General features: G+C 44.9%; 3 protein-coding genes and 1 long non-coding RNA gene across 6 annotated transcripts; 2 read left to right on the forward strand and 2 right to left on the reverse strand.

The window, feature by feature from the left end:
* Positions 1-518: 518 nt before the first annotated feature.
* Positions 519-5097, reverse strand: LOC133918379 (protein YELLOW LEAF 1, choloroplastic-like). Of its 2 annotated transcripts, XM_062362242.1 has the most exons (5): positions 4930-5097; positions 4693-4815; positions 3926-4011; positions 1130-1217; positions 519-985 (listed from the first exon to the last, which is right to left on the reverse strand). In XM_062362242.1, exons 2-5 carry the CDS (start codon positions 4778-4780, stop codon positions 762-764), a joined length of 486 nt encoding a protein of 161 aa, XP_062218226.1. In that variant the 5' UTR covers positions 4781-4815; positions 4930-5097; the 3' UTR covers positions 519-761. The 2 variants fall into 2 exon arrangements, with proteins under 2 accessions (XP_062218226.1, XP_062218225.1); XM_062362241.1 differs by having other exon boundaries at positions 4693-5097.
* A 421-nt stretch (positions 5098-5518) lies between these two features.
* On the forward strand, positions 5519-12609 carry LOC133918380 (uncharacterized). 2 transcript variants are annotated; one of them, XM_062362243.1, is made up of 12 exons: positions 5519-5883; positions 5974-6106; positions 6505-6588; positions 6679-6798; positions 6918-7115; positions 7207-7410; positions 7497-7984; positions 10734-10833; positions 11030-11089; positions 11169-11261; positions 11337-11456; positions 11727-12609. In XM_062362243.1, the coding sequence occupies exons 1-12, from the start codon at positions 5819-5821 to the stop codon at positions 12069-12071; spliced, it is 2010 nt and encodes a 669-aa protein (XP_062218227.1). In that variant the 5' UTR covers positions 5519-5818; the 3' UTR covers positions 12072-12609. The 2 variants fall into 2 exon arrangements, with proteins under 2 accessions (XP_062218227.1, XP_062218228.1); XM_062362244.1 differs by lacking the exons at positions 5519-5883; positions 5974-6106 and adding an exon at positions 6301-6410 and having other exon boundaries at positions 11727-12608.
* Positions 12610-13889: 1280 nt separating this feature from the next.
* LOC133918381 (tyrosine-sulfated glycopeptide receptor 1-like) lies at positions 13890-23932 on the reverse strand. The gene is made up of 2 exons (XM_062362245.1): positions 22494-23932; positions 13890-17002 (listed from the first exon to the last, which is right to left on the reverse strand). The coding sequence occupies exons 1-2, from the start codon at positions 23930-23932 to the stop codon at positions 13945-13947; spliced, it is 4497 nt and encodes a 1498-aa protein (XP_062218229.1). The 3' UTR covers positions 13890-13944.
* Positions 22642-24385, forward strand: LOC133918382 (uncharacterized). Its single transcript, XR_009909750.1, has 2 exons — positions 22642-22767; positions 22883-24385. It is a non-coding gene; the product is annotated as an uncharacterized LOC133918382 (long non-coding RNA).
* The last annotated feature ends 2639 nt before the right edge of the window (positions 24386-27024 follow it).

Genomic DNA, 27024 nt, shown 5'->3' on the forward strand with positions numbered 1-27024 from the left:
GTTAACAAGGAGTGAGAAGAAAGTTGTATCTTATACAACATGCTGCTTGGTCACAAAATACAAGACTATGAAACCGTGTAGAGATACGCTAGATTGTATCATATCACATAATTGCTCACAAAATAAGTAACAATTAAATGGCCTAGGGAGCCATATGAAACAATAATACGACACATGCACTGGATATGTTGTTTCAATAAATCAATTTATTGCTCTCCATCTGATGTGTTAGTCTTAGATATAGCAATATGGTACTATGTATTGGGAGTAGTTCGAGGAGACCACCTCTTACTAGGGTGAGACGTGAGAGTATGACTCTACACACTAGGTTCAAACCATGTCGCCCCATATTTACACATATGAGATAACATAAGTAGATATCTATGGTGGTAGGTGTACATTTCCGTATGTCGTGAGTGCGGTATGTATATGAAGTGGCGTGTGTGCATACACATACTTCTTGTAATCAGGAAAAACGTTACAATATGAGAGAGAAAAGTAGTGTAGTGTTACAATACGAGAGAAAAATAGTGTTACGATATGATAACGTAGAAGCAAATGATTTTCCTGTGTTTGATCTCAGCATTGCACGTTCACGCCAGTCGCCAGTGGCTAAAGTTTCTACTTGTCACTATAGTTTCGCAAGAACATTTCTCATTGTCACTTGATACATTCCCTAGCAAAAGGGTTACACCAATCAACACCGAAGTGTCTTTGCAAATCATGCTCCTTTTTCTTATGGAAGCATGGGGAGAGACAAGCTACTGCGGTGCCAGCCCGTTGTCGTAGTCGTTGCCCCTCCCTGGCCCATTCTGCAGGTTCCTCTCAAGCTCCCTCAGGTAATCCAGCAGCAAAACGATCACGAAGAGGATGAATCCGCCGGAAGAGCTGCCGCCGCCGCCGCCGCCGCCTCCTCCGCCTCCACCGAACCGGAAGGGAGGAAACCCGACGCCACCATCGTCGAGCCTCGGCCCTTTCACTTTCTCTGCGGTCAGAGATCATTTAAGGTAGAGGTGAGAAACTGTGAGGCAATGCGAGCACAGCATTTCTGTAATTCTATACACTGGAATTCAGTTCTGCCACGAGGATAGGACGAACAGCTTAGATTTGTGCAGACGCCTTCTATTACCTTTGACTGAACCTGATGGTGGAGAGGTAGGTCCGGAAAATGATTTGCGCCGTGCAGTTTGTGTCTGGTTTGCACAGCATGTTATGGTCTGCAGAGAAAATTCCACAAGCAGCCTGTGTAAGTTGGTTTCATATCTGCTGGTTATAGCTTCCAAACTGAATAAATCATACAATTACACGCGGTTACTTGTAGCTTACAAACTACAAGCTTCAGCAGCTTCAACATTTTAATTTTGATCATCAGAACTCAAGAGGGTATCAGAAATGTCTTTTGTGTCGAGACAAGTACTGGTTTTGCTTAGAGATAAATACATTTCCTGACTGAACCTGGAAAGTACAAATTAACTAGCCCTTCATTTTTTGTTCTTCGTCTAGCTATGTCTGGTCTGCATCCTTTTATTTCTCTCTAGCTAAGGTCCCCATTGTTGGAATAACCACGACATGGCTGTGTCCCAGGCATGTGCGTCTGTGTTCGCATCGTGTGCGTCGTCGCGTCGCGTGAGTTGTTTTTGTTCCAGTTTGTCAGCGCAGGCTAGCTGCGAGTGTTTGTGTGCGTTTGATGCGCGGGTATGTGTCCATGGCGAGGTCAGTCTTCGCCAACGGGTTAGCTGCAGGAATGAGTTGCGGATGTGCCTTCCGGATAGCTCGGCGAGAGAACAGGTCGTGCGCATGAGCAGAAGAGGCTCACGTACGAGCTGGCCGGGTCGCTGGGAGATGGCGTGGTGCGTGCGAATTGGTCGAGGCCGTTGCTCGACGCTGCGTGGCCCGGGCTATTAAGCCGGCATGTAATCGTTGTTTGTAAGCTGCCAAGTCTGGTGGTGAGAATAAAGTTGCCGAGATACAGGCCGTAGCGGCGGCCGCGGTGTTCGTCGCCGGAAACCACTGTTCATCTTCTTCCTTGCGCTCCAGTGAGCTGTGAGAGTGTGTGCTTTCCTGGGAGGCTCCAACATTTGGCATCAGAGCCGGGAAGATGTCGACACCACCAAAGATCGGAGAAAGCTCGAAGGCCGGTGCCGTCGTGGAGCGCGTCGTCGCCAACTCCGGCGCCGTGGAGCTGCCGCTGCTAACCAGGACCAACTACCATGAGTGGTCCTTGGTCATGCAGGTGAGCCTGGAGGCGATGGAGCTAAGGGACGCTGTGGAGGCAGTCACCAAGGAGCGCGCCAAGGATCGACGGGCGCTGGCCGCCATCTTGCGCGCGGTGCCGCCGGAGATGAAGGCCGGGCTCGCCGTGAAGAAGTCGGCGAAAGAAGCGTGGGAGGCGGTGAAGGCGATGAGGGTCGGCGATGATCGCGTGAAGTCCGCGAGCGTGCAACGTCTCTTGAAGGAGTTCGAGAACGTCGCGTTCCACGACGGGGAGTCCGTCGGCGACTTCGCGATGCGCATCAACGGGCTTGTTGGCAGCCTTCGCGAGCTTGACGAGACACTGGAGGACAGCCGCGTGGTGAAGAAGATCCTACGCGTGGTCCCGAAGAAGTTCAAGCAGGTGGCAGTGGCGATCGAGATGCTCACGGACCTCAACACCATGTCCATGGAGGAGCTTGTCGGCCGGCTGCGCATGGCGGAGGATGCTGACGTCGAAGAAGCTACGGACGGCGTTGGGCGGCTATTGCTCACTGAGGAGCAGTGGGAGACGCGTCAGCGTCAGCGCGGTGGCAAGGAGCGGGCGCGCGGCCATAGCGGCAAGATGGGCGCTGGCCGTAGCGGCGGCCATGACAAGGATGACGAGGACACGAGCAGCACGAGCTCAGGCGCTAGCAGGCGTCATCGAGGAAGGTGCTTCAACTGCGGCGAGCGCGGGCACATCGCGAGGGATTGCCCCAAGTCGAGGAGGGAGAGGGCGCTGCTCGCCGATGCCGACGACGAGCCGACGCTGCTGTGATGGCGGTGTACGCCATGTCATGTTTAGGGGGAGTTTGTTGGAATAACCACGACATGGCTGTGTCCCAGGCATGTGCGTCTGTGTTCGCGTCGTGTGCGTCGCGTCGCGTGAGTTGTTTTTGTTCCAGTTTGTCAGCGCAGGCTAGCTGCGAGTGTTTGTGTGCGTTTGATGCGCGGGTATGTGTCCATGGCGAGGTCAGTCTTCGCCAGCGGGTTAGCTGCAGGAATGAGTTGCAGATGTGCCTTCCGGATAGCTCGGAGAGAGAACAGGTCGTGCGCATGAGCAGGAGAGGCTCACGCACGAGCTGGCCGGGTCGCTGGGAGATGGCGTGGTGCGTGCGAATCGGTCGAGGCCGTTGCTCGACGCTGCGTGGCCCGGGCTATTAAGCCGGCATGTAATCGTTGTTTGTAAGCTGCCAAGTTTGGTGGTGAGAATAAAGTTGCCGAGATACAGGCCGTAGCGACGGCCGCGACGTTCGTCGCCGGAAACCACTGTTCATCTTCTTCCTTGCGTTCCAGTGAGCTGTGAGAGTGTGTGCTTTCCTGGGAGGCTCCAACACCCATACCCCTAGCTCCCAGGAGTGATTGATCCAATTTCAATTTGAGATACTTTTGTCACGTTCTGACCACATAACTTGAAAGTTTTCAAACTTGTGGCGATGTCTACCATATTTGCTTCAATAAAATCTCCTTAACTCTTGCAAATTCAAGAAAATTTAAAGGCCTTGAACTTTTCAGCCTATTGAAGGCTGGGACTAACAACAGATACATGATTATTAGCAATTAAACTAAGCTGTACAGCTTTTGACCAAGGAAAATTAAAAGAGCAAGGACACAGACGAGTAAGCATGTCACAGCCATACCAAAAAAACATTTTACTTGACCAGAAATGACAAACATCGTCGGTGCGTCTTACCATGGAAGCTCTGGCAGAAATACTGGCGCCCCGTGTAGTCCTCCGATATTGCGAACTGGAGAGAGATTGTTCGTCCCGGTCTTGCCCTACATTGAACAACATAAGTTCTGCAAGACCTTTAATAAACCAAAAAACGCTCACTATTATAAGCGTCAAACACCATTTCCTAATAGTATTAAGTTGCAGGAAGGAATGGTCATCTTCCTTAGCAGGGCAAGCTTTCAAGCAAAATGATGCAGTGCAATGCATGGAAATTCAATTCGCCGTCAAAGAACTCATCTTGCCAGCTACACACAAATTTTACTGGACAAAGCCTAGAATATGCAAGGTGGTACAGCATTGAAATACAGCTAGAAATGCCCCTCTATCTAAAGCTTTTGGACAAAGTTGTCACTGGTCACTGCTGCAGTGCCAGAAACTCAATTCCATCTAAAACTACTCCATCTGACTGAATACGTGCTGCAGGTTCACAAACACGCAGTTTCTACAATTTAACTCATATAACAAAGCAGTGCTCTATCTCACAGTAGTGAATCGGAACCCGCGTTAGGAGTTTAAAAACATGAAATTTAACCAAACAAAGCAAAATAAAATCGCCAAGAAACATGACAGTGCTTGGTCGAATGTCAGCGATTATCTTTTGTTTTGCTTTCAAAAAAAGTTAGTCTTTTTTCAGAAAGAAAAAAATCCTACCGGCAGCAGTTCTTGGATAAGAAGACGAGGGACGCCGAGATTAATTTGCAAGGCGGCGGATGAGCAGCACAAACCTCCTCGGCCTCCCCTAACCCCCTGCCGTGCAGTGGGCAGCAGAAGAAGCGAGCTTGGAGCAGACATTATTGCGGCAAGCGGAGGCATGGCGCGCAGCACGGTAGTTCTAACAAGCCAGTGGCCTGGAAGAGGAAGCAGGACATGGAGTAGTTCAGACTTCAGAACCAACTTGCGCATGCATACAAGATGGGCAAGGAAGAAGAATCCAAGCAAAGAGAGGAGGGCAGCAAGGCTACGCTGCAGCTGCAGATGAGAGCCTTCGCGAATTCCAACAGGTTGAGTGAGGGAAGGGAGAGGAGGGAGCTCGGGGCAATGGGGCTTGGGCTGGGCAGCGGGAGAGAGGGAGAAGGCAGTGACGAGCGGCTAAGGAAAGTTATCCGTCCCCTGCAAACCCGGGGCTGTTTCGAAGTGATGTTAAAATTTAGTTAATAAATAGTCGTTTGATTTGTGATCAAATTAAAATTTAGTAGTCTGATCAAAACACGAACGGCCGCGGCTAGTTTGACACGGTTAAATTTTTTTAAACACGGTTAAATTTTAACTTCAAACTAAACACTAGCCAAATCACTAGTATGACCAAAATTTAGTAGGGCTTCACAACCTGATGCTGTTTTTAGTTGAGAAATTTGTATTCATACTATCACTTTAAATATATTTTTCATCTATATCATCAATCCGTATCATTGAAAAGTGTATTTAAAGGGTGATATGGATAAAATTATTTGTTTTTTAGTCAGTCCCAGTTCGCGGGGAGCAGACGTCACCAGCAGCGTCCACAGTCGTCAGCGTCGTCAGCTCACTCACTAGACTACTACAGTACTCGCCCCCCACTCCGCTTCCAACCTCCTGCCCCCTCGCAGTGGCAAGCGACTACGCACGCACGCACGCTGTGAGCATAAAGCCCTCGCGCACCAACAGGCCCCTTGTCGCTTCCATCGATTCGACGCCGGCCCACGTCGACGCGGCGGCAGCGGCGTCACCACCTCGCCACAGCCTCCTCTCCCATCCCAATTCTTGAATCGCCGACCGAGGAGGAGGCACATTCGCCTCCGATTCTACCGAGGCCGTAGCTCCCCGCGCAGCCGTGGAGCGAGAAAGATTCGTGGGGGGTGGAGAGGGAGCCCAATGACGTGCGCGCGCGCTGAGGACGCCATCTCCCCTGTCGCCGACGACATGGCAGCGGCCCCGGTGTGAGTGGAATTCCCCTCCCTCTCATGTGTTTGTTGCTGTTGCTGAATCTTTCTTGGATTATGAGAATGCCATGCGTCCGTGTGTTTCAGAGGTGGTTTGATCCAGAAGGTGGGTGCTAGCGGAGGCCGGAGATCGGGCGGCTTGAGGAGCGCGCTGCATCGCTCGGCGCATCTGGTGGCGGGGGACAGCGATGCGCCGGCGCCGGCGGCCGGTTGCTCCGGGGTAAGGTCTCAGTTTGACTTTGTGTTCTTGTTGCTCCAGCGTTTACCCTGCACAAAATCACAAATTTTGTTTGGATTTGGGACGAGAAAAAGTTGAAAGTTATTTTTTAGTGGACAAAAGCGACACTTTAACGGCAAATGCAGCAACATTGGTGTCCTTTTGCGGGTGCCGTGGTGCGGAGGGCACTGTCGGCTTCGGCCATGCTGTGTGCTCGACTGCACATTTTCGTGGGGACCCAGGATGATCTGTCCCTTACCTCCCTTGTCTCTACTTTCCATTAATTACCGCAGGCTGTTTCTGTCTGGTCAACCAACAGTCTTGTTGTTTCTTGGTTCTTCGATTGGTTTCTTCCGATCGAATTAATGCCCGAGCGATTGATTTAGTTTATTCCTCTGTAGGATGGTAAGAGCAATGGTAGTGGGAGAAGAGAAGAGAGCCACAGAGGCAGTATGCGGCAGTACAGGTCGCAGCTCGAGCAGGAAGTGGGTGATCCTCTTCAGCTCTGTGATTTTTTGGCCGTACTGTAATGGCGGTTCGTTATGTGATTTACTATTCCTGTCAAAATTGCGCAGGTCAAGAAATTGCAGAGGCAGCTAGAAGAAGAGGTTGCTCTGAATGTGGCGTTAGCAGATGCTGTAACGCAAAATGCCACGTCTGTATTGAAGTCCTCTATGAAGCTGCTTCCACACAAGGTGCATGGTTTGCATAACTCTGGCGATTAAATTGACACATTTTTTGTGTTTATTCGTTACCATCTCTTAGACAGTTAATGCATTCAGTAACCCCGTTTGTTGAACCTTTCATTCTGTAGGCACAGGACCTACTAACTAACATTGCCTCATTGGAGAGTACTGTTTTGAAGCTCGAAAAGGAGTTAAATGACTTGTATTACCAGCTTTGTCAGGAAAGGCATGAAAGGCTACTTGCTGAAAATAATCCAGCATGCTTGCCATCTACATCCCCAGATGATCACCAGTCATTGTCAACTTGCACGTATACGTGGGAAGAAGTAAGTTTTATCTGAGTAAGTGAGTCTATATTTCAGAGTTCCTTCTTTTTAGTATGATAATTATTGACAGTTCCTTGATTATCTTTCTTAGCACATATCATCACTGAGAGATTTGAAGTTTGGAGGATCTGAGTCAATGAGGTCAACACGACAGGACTCATTCCTTGAACTTGAAGATGACCAGGATACAGGAGAAGAGCCTGAAGATCAACAGATAGTTTCTTTAAATAGGCTGCTGGAAAAGCACCGAGACACCTCTTTGAATAGACTTCTTGAAAAGCACCGGGATGAAGAGGTCCCTTTCATGCCTACCTCTATAGTTTTAAGAACCGACTTTCAAAATTATATTGGAATACCAATGATTAATTAATCTTTCTGCAGATGCAAGAATCATGCTCCATGGAAAAAGAAGGCAAAGAAGATGAGAAGATTGACGCTTTATCCTTTGAACAGTCCATTCTAAAGATAACTAGCATGAAAGGAGGGAATCTTTGGAATAATCCAAATCAGCTCTCTGAGGAGATGGTGCGTTGCATGAGAAACATTTTTCTACGTTTATCTGAATCCTCGAAGATATCGCCAAAGACACCTTCAGATTGTTCGTCTTCCTCAGCGGATTGTCTATCAGGCTCTACACTGGCATCTTTCTCAGATTCATCCATAATACCCTCAATGCTACGGAGTCCTTCAGTTGATTCAAACCACAATGATGAAACAACGAAGGAGGTCAGAAACTTTGATCCGTATAAAGTTAATGGAAAGGACACCCGAAGAGATATTGGAAACTATCGTTCAGCTGCTGAAGTATCTTGGATGTCAGTTGGAAAGGATCAACTTGAGTATGCATCTGAAGCTCTAAAAAAGTTCAGGTTTGCTGCTGCAATCTTTGCTAAGCCTACCAGTCGACATAGATATACCTCATGTTTACAAATCCTACAAATAACAGGACATATGTATGACACTGTTAGCATACAATGTTCATTTCTAACTTTTTTTTTACCTTGTAATGCCATAAACGAATATACAAACAATTGAACCGGTGGGGGTGATATAGGTGCAGAGAATTAATTAGGGAAGGAAAGAATTAGTTTCCTTTTAGGTTTCAGAATAATTAGTTTCCTTTTAGGTTTTGAAATAGTTAGATTTCAGGATTGACAAGTTTGGTAATTTGGGATAGAATTAGCTAGGAGATAGAGTTGGATTGGATTTAATAGTTAGTTGGATTAGGATTGTGACTCTTTAATTGGCTGGTTATATAGTTGGCAATAGTTGTGTATTAGGATCAAACAAGAAATAAATAAAGTAAAGATCAGAGCCCGCTAGGCGCAGCGATCTATCCCAGTTACATGTTTCTCAATATTTGGTATCCAAAGACACTGATCCTGCCGCCGCATGCCCTCCTCCACGCCGCCACCGCTTCTCACGCCACCACCGCCGCCGCCGCTATTCGGTTTAGGGCTACAACAGCCGCCACTGCTCTTGTTGCACCACGCTTTGTCCCCACGCCGCTGTCACCGGATTCTGCTCCCCCGCACCGTTGCCGCCAGATTCTGCTCCTCCACGCCACCGCCACCCTACTGCTGTACCACGTCGTCGCCGCCGTCCTGCTGCGCTGCCATTGTCACTGCTCCCCACATTGCCATTGTCGCCGCCGCTGTTATGTTTTTCCCTGCAACAGCTACTGCTCTGCTCCACACCATCCGTAACCGTCGCACCTCCACCGCTTTGCGCCGTCGTTGATCACACATCTGGCCTGCACTCCTCGTCATGGGTGACGACGCATGCACCATAGAACTTCTCAGCACTGTGATGGAGAAACTTTTGACAAAAGTTGAAGCAATCGAGGCTTGTCAGGATGAATGGGAGAAGAATTTCAGCACCTCAGGTTTGGCTTCTTTATCTACCTCGGTTCTTTTCAAAGACAAGTCAACAAGCTCAGATGGTGATCGGTGCACTACTCGCTTTCATAAGCTTACTTTCCTCAATTTCAATGGAGAGAAAGATCCTTTGTTTTGGTTGAACCATTGTGAGCAATTCTTTTGTGGGCAACGGACATCGGAGAATGACAAGGTATGGCTAGCTTCTTATCATATGACTGGCGATGCTCAACAATAGTATATATAGTTTGAACGTGATCATGGCACATTTAAGTGGTCTGTTTTTGAGCATTACGTCAACATGCGCTTCAGTCCTCCAATTCATAGCAATCCTGTGGGTGAGTTGGTTACCCTTAGGAAGACGGATTCAGTGCATGAATATCAAAAGAAGTTTTTAGCCCTTCTTTCTCAAGTTATTCCATCCCTTGAGCCCAAGCAACAAGTCAACTTATTAACCGTGGCACTTGGAAAACCTCTTAGCACCAATGTTGAGCTTCAGAATCCATCTGATCTTAAGGAAGCCATGAGTTTGGCACGTGCATATGAATAACGCCTTTGCGACGAGTCTGAAAACCTTTCTCAAGGCGGTTCTCGCCCAACGGCAGCAACAATGATCACACCAACAACAGCAACAACTGCAGCAGTTATCTCCAGTAGTCATAAAGGTTAGCATGGTCGTCAATCTTCTCAAATTCCTGCAGTTCCTTCTCCCACCTCCGTTGTTGGACTACACATGAGATGGCTGATCGCCGCGCAAAGGGATTATGCTTCAACTGTCTTAAGCCATTTTCTAAAGATCACTACGTCAATGTTCAATAAAGGGGATTTATTTTCTGGAATTAATAAGATATGGATGCATACCAATACAACGATAATGATTGATTCTTAGGCATAAGAAATTCAGCTCGAGGATGAGCTGTTTCATGTCAAGAAGGGGAATGATATAGACGCAAAGAAGTAATTAGGGAAGGAAATAATTAGTTTCCTTTTAGGTTTTGGAATAGTTAGATTTCAGGATTGATAAGTTTGGTAATTTAGGATAGAATCAGCTAGGGGATAGAGTTGGATTTGGTTTAATAGTTGGATTAGGATTGAGACTCTTTAGTTGACCGGCTATATATAGTTGGCAATAATTGTGTATTAGGATCAAGTAAGAAATAAACAAAGTAAAGATCAGAGCCCGCTAGGTGGGGCGATCTAGTTATCCCAATTACTTGTTTCTCAATAGTGGGGGCCTGGACTGAGGGAACAAAACGATGCTCCATGTACTCTTTTGTTTCCATGAAAGGAATTAGGTTTAAAATTTGTTTAGAATGTGACTACTTTCTCTCATTTTGAGCCCTTAAAGAATTCCTGTCGGCATGCAATTTGTCAGTAGCTAAATGTGTTAGTGAACACACCTTTCCATCTCTATTTGGCACACCTTGTGGTTTATGTTCCATTTCCATCCCTAGGTCTTGTTCAGAGCTTGTGAAAGTTAATAAATCTTAGTGGGTGTTAGGATGATGAAGACAACTCATGGAATCGAGGGATTGCAATCCGAATCCTCCCTATCCAAAAGGGCCCTTATGATTAATAAATCCCTCACATCTCACAAAAAAACATTTTCTTATACCACTTTCCCCATTTTGCATGGTGTGGATAACGATGTCCTGCATTCTAGACTGTGTAATATTTCTTAATGTTTATGCTGAATGTAGGTGATATTTAAGCATATCTTTTCTCTCTCAATGTTCTGCAGATTTCTTGTGGAACAGTTATCAAAGGTTAATCCTAGTTGTATGAATTGTGATCAACGGCTAGCCTTTTGGATTAACATATACAATGCCTTGATAATGCATGTAAGTATGACTTGTTACTTAAGAGGCTGGTTTTGCGGACAAGGATTGTATTTCTGTTTATATTTGGAAACAGGGACTCCCCTCAATTCATTCCATCTGTTCCTCGTTTCTTTCATTAAACACCGTGCTCACTCTCACTTTCTATTGCTTACCTGTTAATGTTGTGCACTGACATTAGTATATTGGAATCTATCAGGCATATTTAGCATATGGAGTTCCTCGAAATGACATCAAGCTTTTTTCTCTAATGCAAAAGGTTTGACTAGTATCTCTTCTGCTGTTTGTCATCATACATCTTTGATTGGAATGTTGACTGAATGGTGTGAATTGTGCAGGCCTGTTACACGGTTGGTGGCCAGTCCTTCAGTGCAGCTGACATAGAGTTTGTGATTCTAAAGATGAAGACTCCAGTGAATCGGCCCCAACTTGTACAACTTGTTTCTTCATCCTTGTCTTGACTTTTTGGTTTTCTTGTAACCTCTTATTCTTCTCGTTTTTTTCAGTCTTTGATGTTGGCTCTGAATAAGTTCAAAATTACTGAGGAGCACAAGAAGTATTCAATCGATGAAATTGAACCCCTTGTGTTGTTTGGACTCAGCTGTGGAATGTTCTCTTCACCTGCTGTGAGTATGCCAGCTTATTGTAGTTATATTGAGATGTGCATAATGTTGAGCAAATGCTGCACTTAACAAGTTGTTGGAGAAACTAGTGCTATCAGTCTCCTTTATTGTGCTATCATTATCCTAGCCAGACATGCCATGCTTCAGATTTGTACATATGCTTTATCTATGTTCAATTAGTAATTGTTGGTTGTATTTTATCGTTATAAGAACACAAACCATGTTCTTTTCTCTATATTCACTCTGTTGAGGTAATGAACTGTTGTCGTACAGGTAAGAATTTTCTCCGCTGCAAATGTCCGACAGGAGCTCCAGGAATCTTTGAGAGACTATATCCAAGCAACTGTTGGTACAAATGACCGAGGGAAACTACTGATTCCAAAGTTAGTGCAGAGCTACGCCAAGGGAACTGTTGAAGTCTCTCTCCTTGTGGACTGGATCTGCCATCACCTCACACCTGATCAAGCTGCAGTCATCCGGGGTTCTTCGTCACAGAGGAAGCAGCGGCTTCTTGGAGTGCGCAGTTTTACTATTCTTGCATTTGAGTCAAAATTCCGGTATCTCTTCTTGCCTGACAGTAGCAACTCCCAGAAGCTAGAAGCAAAACAAACTTCCTGAGCTGTGTTCAGAATAAATAATAAAAGCTCACTTGGTATTTTTGGGCCATAAAACCATTCTTATGCATAGTGGAACATTTGATTGGCAGTTGTATATGATGTAAATTTGGAAGAAGAAGAAGAATAAAAATGGATGTTGCAACAAAGCTTAGAAGCTGCTCGGCTTCAAAAAGAGCTTGAATGAGGGTAACAGTTGGTTGCGAAATCGGATTCTCTCTGTAGAGCTGGGTGACAAAGATTGCTAAATATACCGAGGATAACTTTTTGTTGTTTCTTTTTTCCATATACCTTTTTCTTTTTCTTTTCTGTAAAGCTCCTTGTCTTGGCCAATTGATTTGTAAGTTTTGTGCAAATAAAGTGGATATACAGTTTTGTATAATGTGCGAGTGCGTTGCTTTTCACTGCAAATCTTCAATGTGGCTACTCTGCTAGAATGGACTGACGAGTGAGCATTCTGTAAGACATGCAAATGGTGATTGTTGATGCTTACTACTTATGGCAACAATGTTTCTCCATCTTAATGCATGTCGTACCGGCCAAACGCCCTTTTGATAGGAAAGTTATTTGCCTCCATTTCTTAATATTGTTGACAATATTTATATTTTTTAACAACATTCTGTCAAAACATTCCAAATTATTGAATGCAACAATGTATGGGATGTTAAATCCTTTTCTTTTTGAGTGGGAGATATATTTTAGGGGATGAAGATTGGCAGTTTGCTAGTAAAAAATTCAAAATGTTGTCCTCTCAAAAAGCTGAAAAAAGGAAAGTATTATTTCTTAATGCATGCAGTACCAGCCAAACGCCCTTTTGATAGCAAAGTTATTTCATTTCTTAATATTTTGACAATATTAATATTTTTTAACAACATTCTGTCAAAAAATTTCCAAATTATTGAATGTAACCAATGTATGGGATGTTAAATCCTTTTCTTTTTGAGTGGGAGATATTTTTTTTTTGAGGGATGAAGATTGGCAGCTTGCTAGTAAAAAACTCGAAATGTTGTCCTCTCAAAAAGTCCTTTCTTTCCTCGCGAGGCGAGACGAACCACCGCACCGGCGAACGACGGCGGCGCCGTCTCTGGAGACCCGCGCAGCAGCACGGAGAGCCAGCAGATCGCCTACCAGGGTCAGTTTATCGCCGCCCTTGTCTTCTCTTCGCCGCTTGCAGTGTGGAGCTACATTATTCTCGACTCGCCGGTTCATCAGGGGTTTCGATGCGTTGAGAGAGAGAGAGAGAGAGAGAGAGAGAGAGAGAGAGAGAGAGAGGTTACGGGTAGATATGGTTAGCAGAGAATTTCAAACCCGAGGCTAAAACTGCAGGCGGAGCAGAGCACCGCAGGTCTCGGGGATGAGCCTTCTCGTTCCATGTTTGTGATGATTTCGCTATTTTGGTGTTGGTGACTCTAGTTTCCTTTCATCCCTGGCCCTATTTTAGGAGCATTTGCTTGTTTCACTGTTTTGGTCACTGATTTGTGGCGGATATTGCTGCTCAATATGATCAGTATATTTTTATGGTTTTCATTGAGTTGGTACCCATGGTGCCCATATAATTGACTATATCTTTTTATCTGCAACTCATAAAGACATGTTGAAGAGGAACTGAACAGTTGCTCATAGTATTTCCATTTGTTTCTCATGAATCATCATGTAGGATAGTTCCTGAAAAAGGAAAAGGGAGATGATTTTTTTTTTTAAAAAAACATCTTGTTTCTCATGAATCACCATGGGTTAGTTCACGAGAGGGAACAAGGAAGATGAATTACAAAAGTCTAGCAGCCTGCTAAGCTGTACAAAAAAAGGTAGTGCGATCAGTCAGTAGAAGTAGTTCTTGTGAAACTACATAGCTTTTCTGTGCACGGAAGTACAATTTATCATATACACTGTTCTATCTTGACTGAATTTTGCATCTTCAGGTTGGCATCTACGCTGTCCAGGCAAGAGACAACTTCCTGTATTGTTGGCCTCATGCTACGATTATGGTTGACACACTGGCAAGCAGTTTCAAGCACCTTCAGCATTTGCTCTTCATACCCTGTGCCCCGGAGTGCTGGATCCAGGACTTCAATCTGCTTTCCTTCGGATCTCATCTCCTGTACCCACTGGATGAGTTCCTTTGACGTTGACAAGATTAGAACAGGCCGCCTGCCTGTGAGCAGCTCAAGCAGAACTACTCCGAAACTGTACATATCACCTCTCAGAGTAGCCACCGACCCTTGCCCGTATTCAGGGGGGATGTAACCGAGAGTGCCAACCAACTCTGTCGTGACATGAGTTTTGTTGGGAAGGATCAATCTGGACAGCCCAAAATCTGCGATGTAGGCTTTGAACTCTTTGTCCAGTAGGATGTTGCTGGACTTGATGTCACGGTGAACAATAGGAGGCTTGCAGACATCATGAATATGTGACAGACCCCGGCTTGCTCCTTGTGCGATCTTTAGCCTCCTCGGCCAGTCAAGCAATGTGCCGGCATCGTCGTCCCTGTTGTGAAGCCAATCGTCCAGGCTGCCATTCTCCATGTAGGAATATATGAGGAACCTTGAGTTTCCCTGGATGCAGTAACCCCAGAGTGGCACAAGATTGTCATGCTGCGCCATGGAGAGTGCATCAACTTCTGCACTGAATTCCTTATCCATCAGGCACATTTCACTATTAAGCTTCTTGATGGCAACCTTGGAGCCATCAGGTAGCTCAGCCTTGTAGACTAGCCCGTAACCTCCACAGCCTATGATATTCTCCTTGTCAAAGTTATCTGTAGCCTTCACAATATCAGTGAATTTGAGCTTATTTTGTTCTCCCTTACCTCGTGGAACCATCACCAAGGATTGCTCTGAATTGAAGTTGGACGACATTGCTTCTATGACATACTTGCTGTTGCTTCTGTTTCTAGTAATGACATTTGTACTCCTGAGGAAGAAAAGGAGGCGAGCTAGCAAGAACAGGATCGCGATCCCTCCAAAAAATACACCAAATGCAATCACAAAGATGATCCTTTTGTTGTGTCGTTTCTTGGAGACCAATGCTGTTTTAGCTGAACCGCAATGATTTACAAGCACGGAACCACACAATTTCGGGTTACCACTAAAACTAGAGTTTGGAAACGTGCTAAGCTGTCCTACTGTTGGAATAGGCCCTTCGAGGTCATTATTGGAAACATTGAATCGAGAAAGGAAGTGCAGATCATTCAGTGCATCTGGAATCATACCAGTGAGATCATTGCTTGACAAGTCGAGCTGCTGCAGGTTTGTGAGGTTGCAGATTGGTTGCGGGATCTCTCCAGATAATCTGTTGAAGCTCAAATTGAGTGAAATGAGTGCTTTCAATTGACCAATCTGCTTAGGGATCACACCAGTGAGGTTATTGTTGCCTATATTCAAAACTTTAGGAAAAGCACTGGGCATGCGGTATTGAAGCGATGGAGTTGTATAAACAGGGAGCTCAAAGACATTTGGTGCAACCTTGTCTGTTTTTAGCATTGGCATCTCCATTAAGGCTGTTGGAATTTCCCCTGTAAGGCTGTTGTTTGATATGTCTATATAAAAGAGGAAGCTTAGGCTGCTCATCCAGTCAGGTATTGATCCGGTTAGCTGATTGTTATACAAAAATAGCAGTTCCAAATTTGTGAGCTTCAGTAACCAAAGAGGTATCTTTCCAGACAAGGAACAGTCATTTATGGACAAAACCTGAAGATTCTCAAAACCATCAATTCTATAATCCTCTGGCATGGTCTCGTGCATGAAGTTGTGCCCAATTAGCAAGGTGGTCAGGTTCCTGCAACTCCTAAGGATCTGAAGTGCACTTGTGATATTTGTAATGGAGTTGTCAACAAGTGATAGGAACGAGAGGGACTTCAGATTGCTGATTCTTTCTGACAACCGGCCATGGAACCTATTTTTGGATAGCCGCAGCGCAGTTAGCTTGCTGCATGTATAGATGCCTTCTGGAATTGTTCCTGTGAAGTTGTTCCACGCAAGATCTAAAGTTTTTAGATTTGTCAGTGTGGAGAAGTTGAAACTGGTGAGCTCTCCACTGAACGTGTTGTTCTTAAGGTCAATGGTTACAAGGCTTATGCAATTGCTCAAAGTTGATGGGAGCTCCCCGGACATGTTGTTGTGGTCCAAATGAATCTCCTCCAATCTCTTGAGCTGGCCTATAGAATCTGGGATGTTGCCACGTAACCAATTCCCTCCAAGATCAAGGGTGACCAGATTTGTTAGCTTGCTGATGCCGCCGAGTGATCCTCCCAACCGATTATTAGGAAAGGAGAGGTGCCCCAACAAAGTAATCTTGAAAAGCTCATCTGGAAGATCCCCACTTAGGTTGTTGTGCCCAGCACTGAGAGATGTCAGCATGGAGCAATTACCGAGCCCTGGAGAGATGCTTCCACTGAACTGGTTGTAGCTGAGTTCAAGCACTGAAAAGGATGGCGCGCTGACACAGAACGCAGTCGGTATCTGCCCGATAAAGCTGTTGTTGCTAGCGTTGAGCGCTGCCAGACTCTTCATCGTCTCCCATGTGGTGGATGGAAAGCGCCCTGTAAATAAGTTGCTTGAGATGTTCAGTACCTGAAGAGACCGGACAGGGGTTGACGATGGCAGATCTTGCAGTTCTCCGCTGAGTTGGTTGAAGCTGACGTCAAGGACGATGATGCTCCTGGACGACACCAATTCCAGCGGTAGGCCGCCGGACAGAAAATTGTAGGATAGATTGAGGCGCAACAGGCCAGTGAGATTGCCAAGGAATGGTGAGATGAATCCCTGAAGGCTCCTGGAAGCCAAGAAGACATCAGTGACCGTCCTGTCCGGACTGCAGCTGATCCCTTCCCATGTGCAGCAGTCGGTGCCATTCTGCCATGACTTGGTGAGGCCACCATCCTGCGAGAGCCCTGCGAGGAACTGGAGGAGGGACCCGTTCTCCTGCTCGGTGCAAGAACTTGTGGGAGAGGCCAAGAAGAGGAGCAGCAGAAGAGCAAGGCCAAGGGGAAATCCGTTGCTGTATTTCATGTGCAAGAAATGGAGTGGCCGCATGGTTTTCCTCCAGAAATCAGCATGGAAGCAGAGGCACAAGCTGTGTCCTGAGATGCTCTTGGGCCAAACAGGGCCTGATCTAGAACGAGCATGAGGACAAGCAGGAGCAGCTGCTGTCTCCGTTTTGTTTGACCCTTTCAGGTCGTAGTCACCAAAACAGATTTGGGTCAAGGATTAGCTGCCGCACCTTTTTTTTTAAATTCACACCATGATGTTTCTCCCTAACCGCCTGCTATAGTCTATTGGTAAGCCTGACTTCCATGCGCGAAACGGTACGACAATACGTGGATTAGTCACCCATGATTTAATCCCTTTTCAAACTGTTACAGTGTGTCTTAATCTACTTCATTTGACATCACTTCTCGTACCAGCTTCACCATAACAAACCTGTTTGGCATCCATTGTTACAGGCAAAATTTGTGCCAAGGCTGCGCCCCCTTCTGGTGAGCAGGAAAAGGCACGACTTCGCTGAAAGAACGAACACCGCAGATTTACAAGATGATGATAAGTCAGGAGCACGGAAATCGTCCATTAATAAAGGCTAGTACAATTCAAAGCAGCCATCGATGTTGCGATCTACATGATTTGCAGAAGGGCAAGTGGAGCGCAAGAAGATAGCAGATTAATGGAGGGGTTGTCGCTGAGTGCTCGTCCTCCTTGACATGAGTCGTTTACTTTCTTCCCGATACCATCGTCCAAGCTTACCTTTCGTTGATGTATACGTTTGGAAAATTGCAATAATTTCCATTCTGCCGGCCTGCTGGTTTATGGTGTGTATTATTGACAACGACTCGGTGCATCAGCAGTGATGCTTGGAGTAGAAGTGTGGAACGGAATCAGCTTGTGGTTTCAGGCCGTTTGGTGTACCAGGCCAACAACTCCGATGAAAAGTTGGATGCATTTGGTTTTGTATATTGTAGGTAGTGTTGTTTGGATGTTAATGGAATAATTGCACTGTACTTTTCATAATTCATTTTTGTTGCAGCTATCGTCAGTCAGTACAAGTGGTTGGTATTCTGTAAAATGCCGAGTCGGCAGTTCCCCATTTTGTTTGTCTATGCTTCGTTTCTTTATTTTGCACTTGTAGCTACCGAACAAATCAGAAAAAGACACGGAAGATTAAGGTACAACCATAATTATAAGGAATAATTATGAAGACAGAGACTGAGGCCTGTCTAGCTGCAATTGATCTTTCTGCGAGTCTCAGTATTGTGAAGATTATTTTGGAATCGGACTCAACAATTCTTGCCACGGCATTGAAAAGTAGTGATTTTGATCGTGCAAGGGTTGGTGTGCTGGTGTGCTAGTCGAATAATGGAGTTAGGGTCGGTACCCATATGTGGGTAGATCTTGCTCCGGACTTTGTATCGAGACGTGAGTGTCAAATCCCGAATTCCCACTATTGAATGTTATTTTAGCGCATGTCTTATAGGTCCCTAAATTCTTAAAATATAGATTTAGATCTTTATACTTACTAAATGTGTTATCCAGGTTTAAAACCCCAGGAATATCACTTCAGCTGCTGACGAGGTATTATCCAGATCTTGGATCTGGATAACATGTTTAGCAAGTTTAAGGACTCGAATATGTACTTTGAGAGTTCTGAGACTTAGATGATATCCTTGAATAAGTTTAGGAACTGATGGTGTAATTTACTCTAAAAGGGTAATCAACAGCGGCATATCAGGATTTAACACTCTAAGCCTCAGTGACATATTGACATGTGGGGTTATGGACCACATGTCAGTAAGACATAGTGTTAAATCTTGATGGCCATAACGAGAGAGGATGCGGAACGATGGTGTGATGCCAGGGCTAAGAAGCTGTCCGTTGTGATGCAGAGGATATGTACCTTTTGGATCAATTCTCTAAGTCATCTCGATGTTCTGCAGGAGCTCAAGTCTCTAAGTTTCAATTCAGGTGTAATGTTACTTGTATAAGCTCGCTCTAGGCTAACCTAAAATCGACTTTCTAAAGGTAGTTGTATCAGACTCAATGCTCATTATTTCTTAATACAAAGATACATAGCTCTCCTGCGTATTCGAGAAAAAAAAATCACATCCCAAAATCTCCTTGATTATAAAGCCTTATTTGTAGCAATGAAAAAATGGGAAAGAGTTTCAAAGGAATTGAATCCTAAAAAAAAATGTTGTAGAGACCTTAAAAAATATAGCCATCTCTAAAATTCTTATGAAATTTCTATGGAAGAACTTTCTCAACGGAAGCTTAAAGGTATTCTCGAAGTACAAGCTTGCGAAACTCATTTGTCATGCGCTCCTTCAGTTTTTCTTTGTTCTTTCTAAATGGTTGATTTTATAATTTTTCTTTGCCATACAATTATCTATTTTGGACTTTATATCATGATCCTATAGAATGTAATGCCATGAAATCATAGTGGCATGTTTTTTAAAAAAAACTAGCAAAATTGTCTGCACAAATTATGCAGCTAGATTTAAAATTAAGTATTAAATTAAGTATTTCTTTCCATAGAGAAGTGGTAAGAGAATTAGTTCTCTCTATAAATCAAACGGATGAGCCTAGGTGAAGAGGGGAAGGACCATCCGAAAGCTCTGAGCTATTGTATGGTGTGACGGACTATCATATCAATCTAGACTATTGGATGGAATCAATCAGATGGTATAAATTGACCTGTGTATACTAAATTGGGGTGAAAGTATGAAAGAAAGTAATTCGTGCTTTTTATATTAGCATAGAAGAAAAAGAAAGAAGGAGAAAGAATCACAGTGGCAATCTTGTTATTAAAGCTCGGGCCAAGCGGACCTACTGCTCGGCTACGTTCTGGGCCGAAAGGTGCCGGGCCATATATACTGGGCTTTCCACCCCCCGTCCTCCCTCTCTCTCTCCCCTCCTCGGCGAGGGCGAACCCCCACAACTCCGGGCCGGAGCCGGCGAACGGCGGCGCCGTGGCCTCTTCCCCGAGCTGCCGGCCGCAACTACGAAAAGGTCAGCTGCTCATTCTGGTCTCCGCTTAGCTCCATTGTGCGGTAACCCGCTGATTTAGATTCTAGGCATAAAACCCAACGCAGAGGTTGTCGCTGCAGATGGAAGAAGATAATGTTAGAACTTAGTGGTTAGCCCCAGTTTTTGGTGATGATTTTGGCGTCTATGGTGATTCCCTTGTTTTTCTTTTTTGACACTAACTGTTGATTCACTTTGTTAGTCTTTGGTTTCCTTGCCCTTTTACTATGTGTTTAATAGGTTTATTACTTCCTACTATATTTACATGGTTAAACTGGTGACATAGCAATTTTTTTTTCACTTTTTGCGCAATATGATGCATATTGCATATAGTTTTTAACGCCTTGTGCTGAGTTACCCCTAGCGCTTAGGTAAATGGGCATGCTGCCCATGCAATTGATTCCTGTTAATGTTTGGGATACCACTCTTCAATCCAACTCTTCTTTCTGTAGTTTTCCTGAATAAAATAACATGCTGGAGATGAGCTGCGGAGCATTTCACAGTCTTTCTATTTGTTTCTCGCGCTACAAAATAGTTCTGGAAAAGGGCAATCGATGAATTACAAAAAAAATGCTGAAAATGACATTTTGTCAGAAACTGTACAAAAATAACTATGAAATTTGTCAGGAATAGTAGTTTGTGGGAAACCACATTTATGCGGTTACAATTAACTGCAATATAATCATGTTTAACTGCGTTCTATCTTAAATGAATTTTGCATCCGCAGGTTGGGGTCTGTACTGTTCAGGCAAGAGACTACTTCCTGTATTGTTGGCCTCATGCCAGGATTATGGTTGACGCACTTGCAAGCAACTTCAAGAACCTTCAGCATTTGCTCGTCGTGCCCTGTTCCTTGCAGTGCTGGATCGAGGACCTCGATCTGCTTTCCTTCTGATTTCATCTCCTGCACCCACTTCACAAGTTCTTTCGATGAAGACAAGACTGGAACAGGTCGTCTACCTGTGATCAGCTCAAGCAGGACAACTCCAAAACTGTACATATCACCTCTCAACGTCGCAACCCATCCTTGCCCATACTCAGGTGGGATGTAGCCCAGAGTGCCGACTAGCTCAGTTGTGACATGGGTTTTGTTGGCAAGGATTAATCTTGAGAGCCCAAAATCTGCAACATAAGCCTTGAAATCTTTGTCAAGTAGGATGTTACTGGATTTGATGTCACGATGAATGATGTGAGGCTTGCAGACATCATGGATGTAAGAAAGTCCCCGGCTTGCTCCTTTTGCAATTTTGAGCCGCATTGGCCAATTGAGAAATGTGCTGGCATCGTCATCCCTGTTGTGAAGCCAATCATCCAGGCTGCCATTCTCCATGCAATGATATATAAGGAGCCTTGAATCTCCCTGTATGCAGTAACCCCACAGCGGCACAAGATTGTCATGCTGAGCCATGGAGAGTGCTTCAACCTCTGCAGTGAATTCCCTTTCCATCAGGCACATCTCACCATTAAGCTTCTTGATGGCCATCTTGGAACCATCAGGTAAAGTAGCCTTGTAGACTAACCCATAGCCTCCACACCCAATGATGTTCTCCTGGTGGAAGTTATTTGTAGCCTTGACAATGTCAGTGAATGTGACCTTGTTTTCTTCTCCTTTGCCTCGTGGCACTATCACTAATGACTGCTCTGAATCAGACATGTGTGAAGTTCCTTCTACATCTCCGTTGCTACAGGCTTTGCTTTTACCCTTGAACGAGGTAAGGAGACTCACAAGCAGTAAAAGAACAACAACAACTCCAAAGAACACACCAAATGCAACCCCAAAAATGGCTTTCCTGCTGTGTTGTTTTGTGGAGCCCGTTGGTGCTTCTGCTGAACCACAACTGCGGAAGAGAATAGAGCTGCACAACTTCGGATTCCCTTCAAAGCTAGATTTCGAGAATGTACTAAATTGGCCTCCCTTTGGAATAGGGCCCTCCAGGTTATTATAAGAAATATTGAATGCAGAGAGGAAGTGAAGGTTGTTCAATGCCGATGGGATTGCACCTGTGAGATGGTTGCTAGACAAGTCTAGCACTTGCAGATTTGTTAAGTTGCAGAGCTGCAGTGGTATTTCTCCAGATAAGTTGTTGGAGTTGAAATTGAGTATAACAAGCGATTTCAATTGACCAATCTCTTGGGGAATCACACCAGTGAAGTTATTGTTACCAAGTTTCAGCACTTTGGGGATAGCACTGGTTATCCGATACTGAAGTGATGGATTTTTATAAACAGGTAGCTCAAATACCCTTGGACCCATATGGGTTGCAGTCGTTTCTGTTGTTAGCATCGGTATCTCCATTAAGGCTGCTGGTATTTTCCCTATAAGATTGTTATTTGATATGTCCAGATGGAAAAGTGACTTTAAGCTTTTGATCCAGGCAGGTATTGGTCCACTGAGTTGATTCGTGTGCAAAAGCAACATCTGCAAGTTTTTGAGTTTTGATATCCAAAGAGGTATTTTTCCGGACAATGAGCAATTGGATATGACAAGAACCTGAAGATTCTCAAAACCATCAATTGTTTCATCTTGTGGCATGGCCTCACCCTTGAAGTTGGTCCCAATAAGTAGGGAGGTGAGATTCCTACAATTCTTGAGGATCTGAAGCGTATTTGTGATATTTGTAAAATTGTTGGAAGCAAGTGACAGGAAAGTAAGAGACTTCAAATTGCCTATTCTCGGTGAAAGCTGCCCATGTAAGTTGTTACTAGATAGCCGCAATGCAATCAGGTTGCCGCATGAGTAGATGCTTTCTGGAATTGTGCCGGCGAAGTTGTTGTACAGAAGATCTAATGTTTTTAGATTGGGCAGGTTGAAGAAGTTGACCTTCTGAAGCTCTCCGCTGAAGTTGTTGCCCTTGAGGTCAATAGTTATGAGATTTGTGCAATTGCTTAGAGTTGATGGCAGCTCCCCAGACATGCTGTTGTGGTCCAAATGGAGCTCCTCTAGTCTCTTGAGCTGACCTATAGAGTCTGGGATGTTACCATTTAGCTTGTTGCCTCCAAGATCAAGGTTAGCCAGATTTCTGAGGTTGACTATGCGTGCACCATCAAGTATTCCTTGCAAACCATTGTTGGGAAAAGAGAGGTACTCTAACGATGTAGCGCTGAAGAGTTCACCTGGGAGTGGCCCAGTGAGGTTGTTGTGGCCGGCCTTGAGCACTTTGAGCATGGAGCAATTACCAAGCTCAGGAGGGATGCTGCCACTGAGTTGGTTGTAACAGAGTGCAATCACAGTTAAGGCTGGTGAGCTGCTGCAGAAATGACTCGGTATCTGTCCAGTAAAGCTGTTGTTGCTGGCATTAAGTGCGACCAGACTGTTCATCACCTCCCATGTCTTAGATGGAAACTGTCCTGTAAACAAGTTACTCGATATGTTGAATACCTGCAGAGGCCGGCCTGGGGTTGAAGATGGCAGCTGACGGAGGTCTCCATTGAGGCGGTTGAAGCTGACATCAAGAACGACGATGCTGTTGGACGACATCAGTTCCAGCGGCAGGCCACCAGACAGCATGTTGTGGGACAGGTTGATGCGCAGCAGGCCAGTGAGCTCGCCCAGGGATGCTGAAATGTGCCCCTCAAGGCCCTTTGAAGTGAGGGAGACGTCGGTGACTGTCCCATTTGCGCCGCAGGCAACCCCTTCCCATGTGCAGCAATGTGTGCCGTTCTGCCATGACAAGGCGAGGCCGCCATCCTGTGAAAGCCCAGCAAGGAACTGGAGGAGGCAGCTCTTCTCCTGCTCCGTGCAGGAGCTTGTGGGTTGGAGAAAGGCGAAGAGCAAAAGCGCAAGGGAGAGGCCTAAGAAAGGAATGGGAAATCCATTGCTATACTTTTTGCATGAGGAATGGAGTTGCTGCTGCATGACTTGGCGATGAAAGAAACTAGAGTTAAAGCAGATACTTGAACCTGATGATGACGGGATGGGCAATGGCCTAACGAGGAAAGTGCATGAGGAGGAGGAGGAAGAGGAACGATGACAATAAGCAGCCCCTGCTTCTTCTGCCCTGTTTGTCTCTTGCAGCCGTAGTCACCACAGAAAAAAAGAAAATTGGGTCAAGCACAAGATGGATTCTGCGGGCACACATCCACACTGGTTTTCTGCACATTTGCCACAGCAGGTGGCAGCTTCCTAGCTACTTCACACGGTCAGACCTTCACGTTTCGGTTGAGGTCGCCTGCTATAATCTATCGAAAAAGTCCAACCCTTATTGTGCAAAGAAAACGGCTGCTTTGGTAGCCGCCATTGATTTTGTGATTATTTAGTTGTGACAAGACACAATACTTTAGATAATGATATGGTTTTTTAATCGTATAATGATATGGTATTATATGACACTTGTTTTACCAGCTTAATTGTTTCAGACTTTGGTTACTTATTGCGGCGATGCTTCAGTGCTGCTGTGGCCATTTTGGGTCCCTAAGCAGCCTGATCCGTTTCTACTATTTCTCTCTTCATTAACTGTTTTGTTGACTAAAAATGTGGTGTGCATGAACCAATTTAATTATTGTTTTCTGGGAGGACCCAATTTATTTTCTTCTCCTTGAGTTGACATCAGGTGTTGGCTGCTAATTTTGCAATGCACCGTATCTATCTATTATATAATCAAAATGATGGAAACCTGAGCAATCATGCATGTCCACTTGAGAGGCTGCTATAATCTATTGAAAAAGTCCAACCCTATTGTGCAAAGAAAATGGCTGCTTTGGTAGCCACCATTCATTATGTGATTATTGAGTTGTTACATGATACATTTCTTTAAAAGAAAATGCCCACTTTACTCCATCGAAGTATTATATCGCGAGACTCCATCTTTAAAAGATGATATGGTATTGCATGGCACACATGCTTTTACCTGCTTCATTCACACTGTCAGGCTACGAGCTTCGACGTGATTAGGAGCGGGCTTCGCCGTAGCATATGGTGCAAGTCAGGTCGATTACTGCGTGCTGCGATGCCGTGGTTTCTTCGCCGTGGACAAGCTCGTGTCGCGTGGTTGGTACTCCCAAGTCTCTACTATACTATGCCCATCGTCAAAATGCATTTTCAGGTTCAGATTGGCCGTGTACTCAAGTCTGTTGATCAGAGCCAAAGAGCTGAGTGAAAGCGGAACCATTTGAGAAACAAGTTGAAATGCGTCTTAATGTATATGTGATGAGTGATTGATAAGGTTGTCAAATTAGTTTATCGAATTTTGGATTGTCTAGAATGTGCGGAGGGTTCGTATATTTGCGGATAGTCCGGACTTTTACGGAGAGTCCGCATATTTTTCCGGATAGTCCGTAAAATTGAAGGAAACTGGAATTTACGGAGTGTCCGTATTTTTGTGGAGGGTCCGCATATTTTTGCGGAGTGTGCGTACTTGAGCTGAATTTGGATTTTGATTGGAATTTGCTCTGAGTTGATTTGAGTCTTCTATTGAGCATTGTTGATTATAGACTAATTTCATATGGAGTTGGAGATATGTGTTTGTTTGTCTTATGGTGTGCAGTTGACTGATACAACTTGGCAATTGACAGCGGGTGATCGGGGCTAAGTGGGGTGTTTGGTGTCGGACGATCAATGAGGTCGGACGGAGTCAAGGGTGGTACTAGCTGAACACGTGGAGGTCAAGCAAAGAATGAAAGATGGATGAAGACGGCGTGTTGATAAAGTCAAGCGAAGGGGATGTTGGTGCAAGTGACAAGGCGGTCCGAGTGATTGGGAGCGGGAGAGACTTGCTAGCGGTTAGGATCGCAAAATAGAGTATACGTGTCAACATCGGAGTGCTTGCTTAAGGTGTAAGCAAGGCGGCGAGTCACGCTTTTAGAAGTGCACTAGGGTTTCGTAGTTTAACCTCAAAACCGTGGGAGGATTTGAGGGTCACGTGGTATCATCGTGAAGCTTGCGTCGAGGCAAAGCTAGGTTGTGAAGAAGCCATAATCGTACGTTGGATGGAGAAAAATCTGGACCAAAATGCCCCGGTGGTAAGTAGGAGGCCATTGGAAGGTATTTTGGAAACAAGCTAAAAAACTTAGGTGTTAAGTTTTCTAGGCCTATAAGTAGAGGGGTAAGGCTATAGGAGAAAGTGAATCAACCCTTTTGAGTCTTAGTGATAGGTTTTGAAGAGAGGAGAGGAAAGACTTGGTCTTTGTAATAGGCTAGAGCTTTTGTGAGATAAACATCTTTGTAATCTGTCTAAATTAGGATTGATCTCTGTGCTTAATGAAGATAATTTTCTTATATTTGAATATGTTCCCCTCCTTCTAGTCTTCTTCTATTGGTTCCCTTGCCTTGTGTGCAAGTTTTTTCTTTTCGGTGTTAATTTTTATTTTTCTCTTTAGGCTGAAATTTTAACATCTTAGGAGGTTATTCTTCAGAGGCATAAAATTCATGTACACATTCATATGTGATGGGGTCTTTGAAAGTGCCTAGAGGGGGGGGGGGTGAATAGGCTTTTCTGAAAATTAAAACTAAAACAGCGGATTAAAACTGCCGGATACTCCGGTGAAGATCGGATACTCCGGTCTGGTCCGGAGTATCCGGTCTAGTCCGGAGTCTCCGATCTATACAGGAAATCAAGAACAACTATAAATTAAAACTAGCAGCTAGAATCTAAAGGTGTAGCTACGTCTACTAGTTATCATAGAGCTAAAACAATAATTAATACTAGCAAGATGATCACTAAGGCAACTTATAAGTAAATTCACAAACTCACACGATTAAGTAAATTGCACAAGTAAGAATGCGAGAGATTTATCCTGGAGTTTGGCCACCTCACAAAGAAGTGCCTACGTCTCCGTTGAGGAGCTCACAAAGAGCCAGGTCTTTTTCCAACCCTATCCTCTTCTAGCGACCACAAAGATCAAGCTAGAATTTTCTTACTCAATTTGAAGTTGATTACAAACTTCCCGTGGCACTCTACAAAGATTGGGTGCTCTATAGGCGACGCCTTGCCGTCTAGAAGCACAAAGCTT

This window comes from Phragmites australis, chromosome 5 (genome assembly GCF_958298935.1).
Source record: "Phragmites australis chromosome 5, lpPhrAust1.1, whole genome shotgun sequence".
Lineage (NCBI taxonomy): Eukaryota > Viridiplantae > Streptophyta > Magnoliopsida > Poales > Poaceae > Phragmites > Phragmites australis.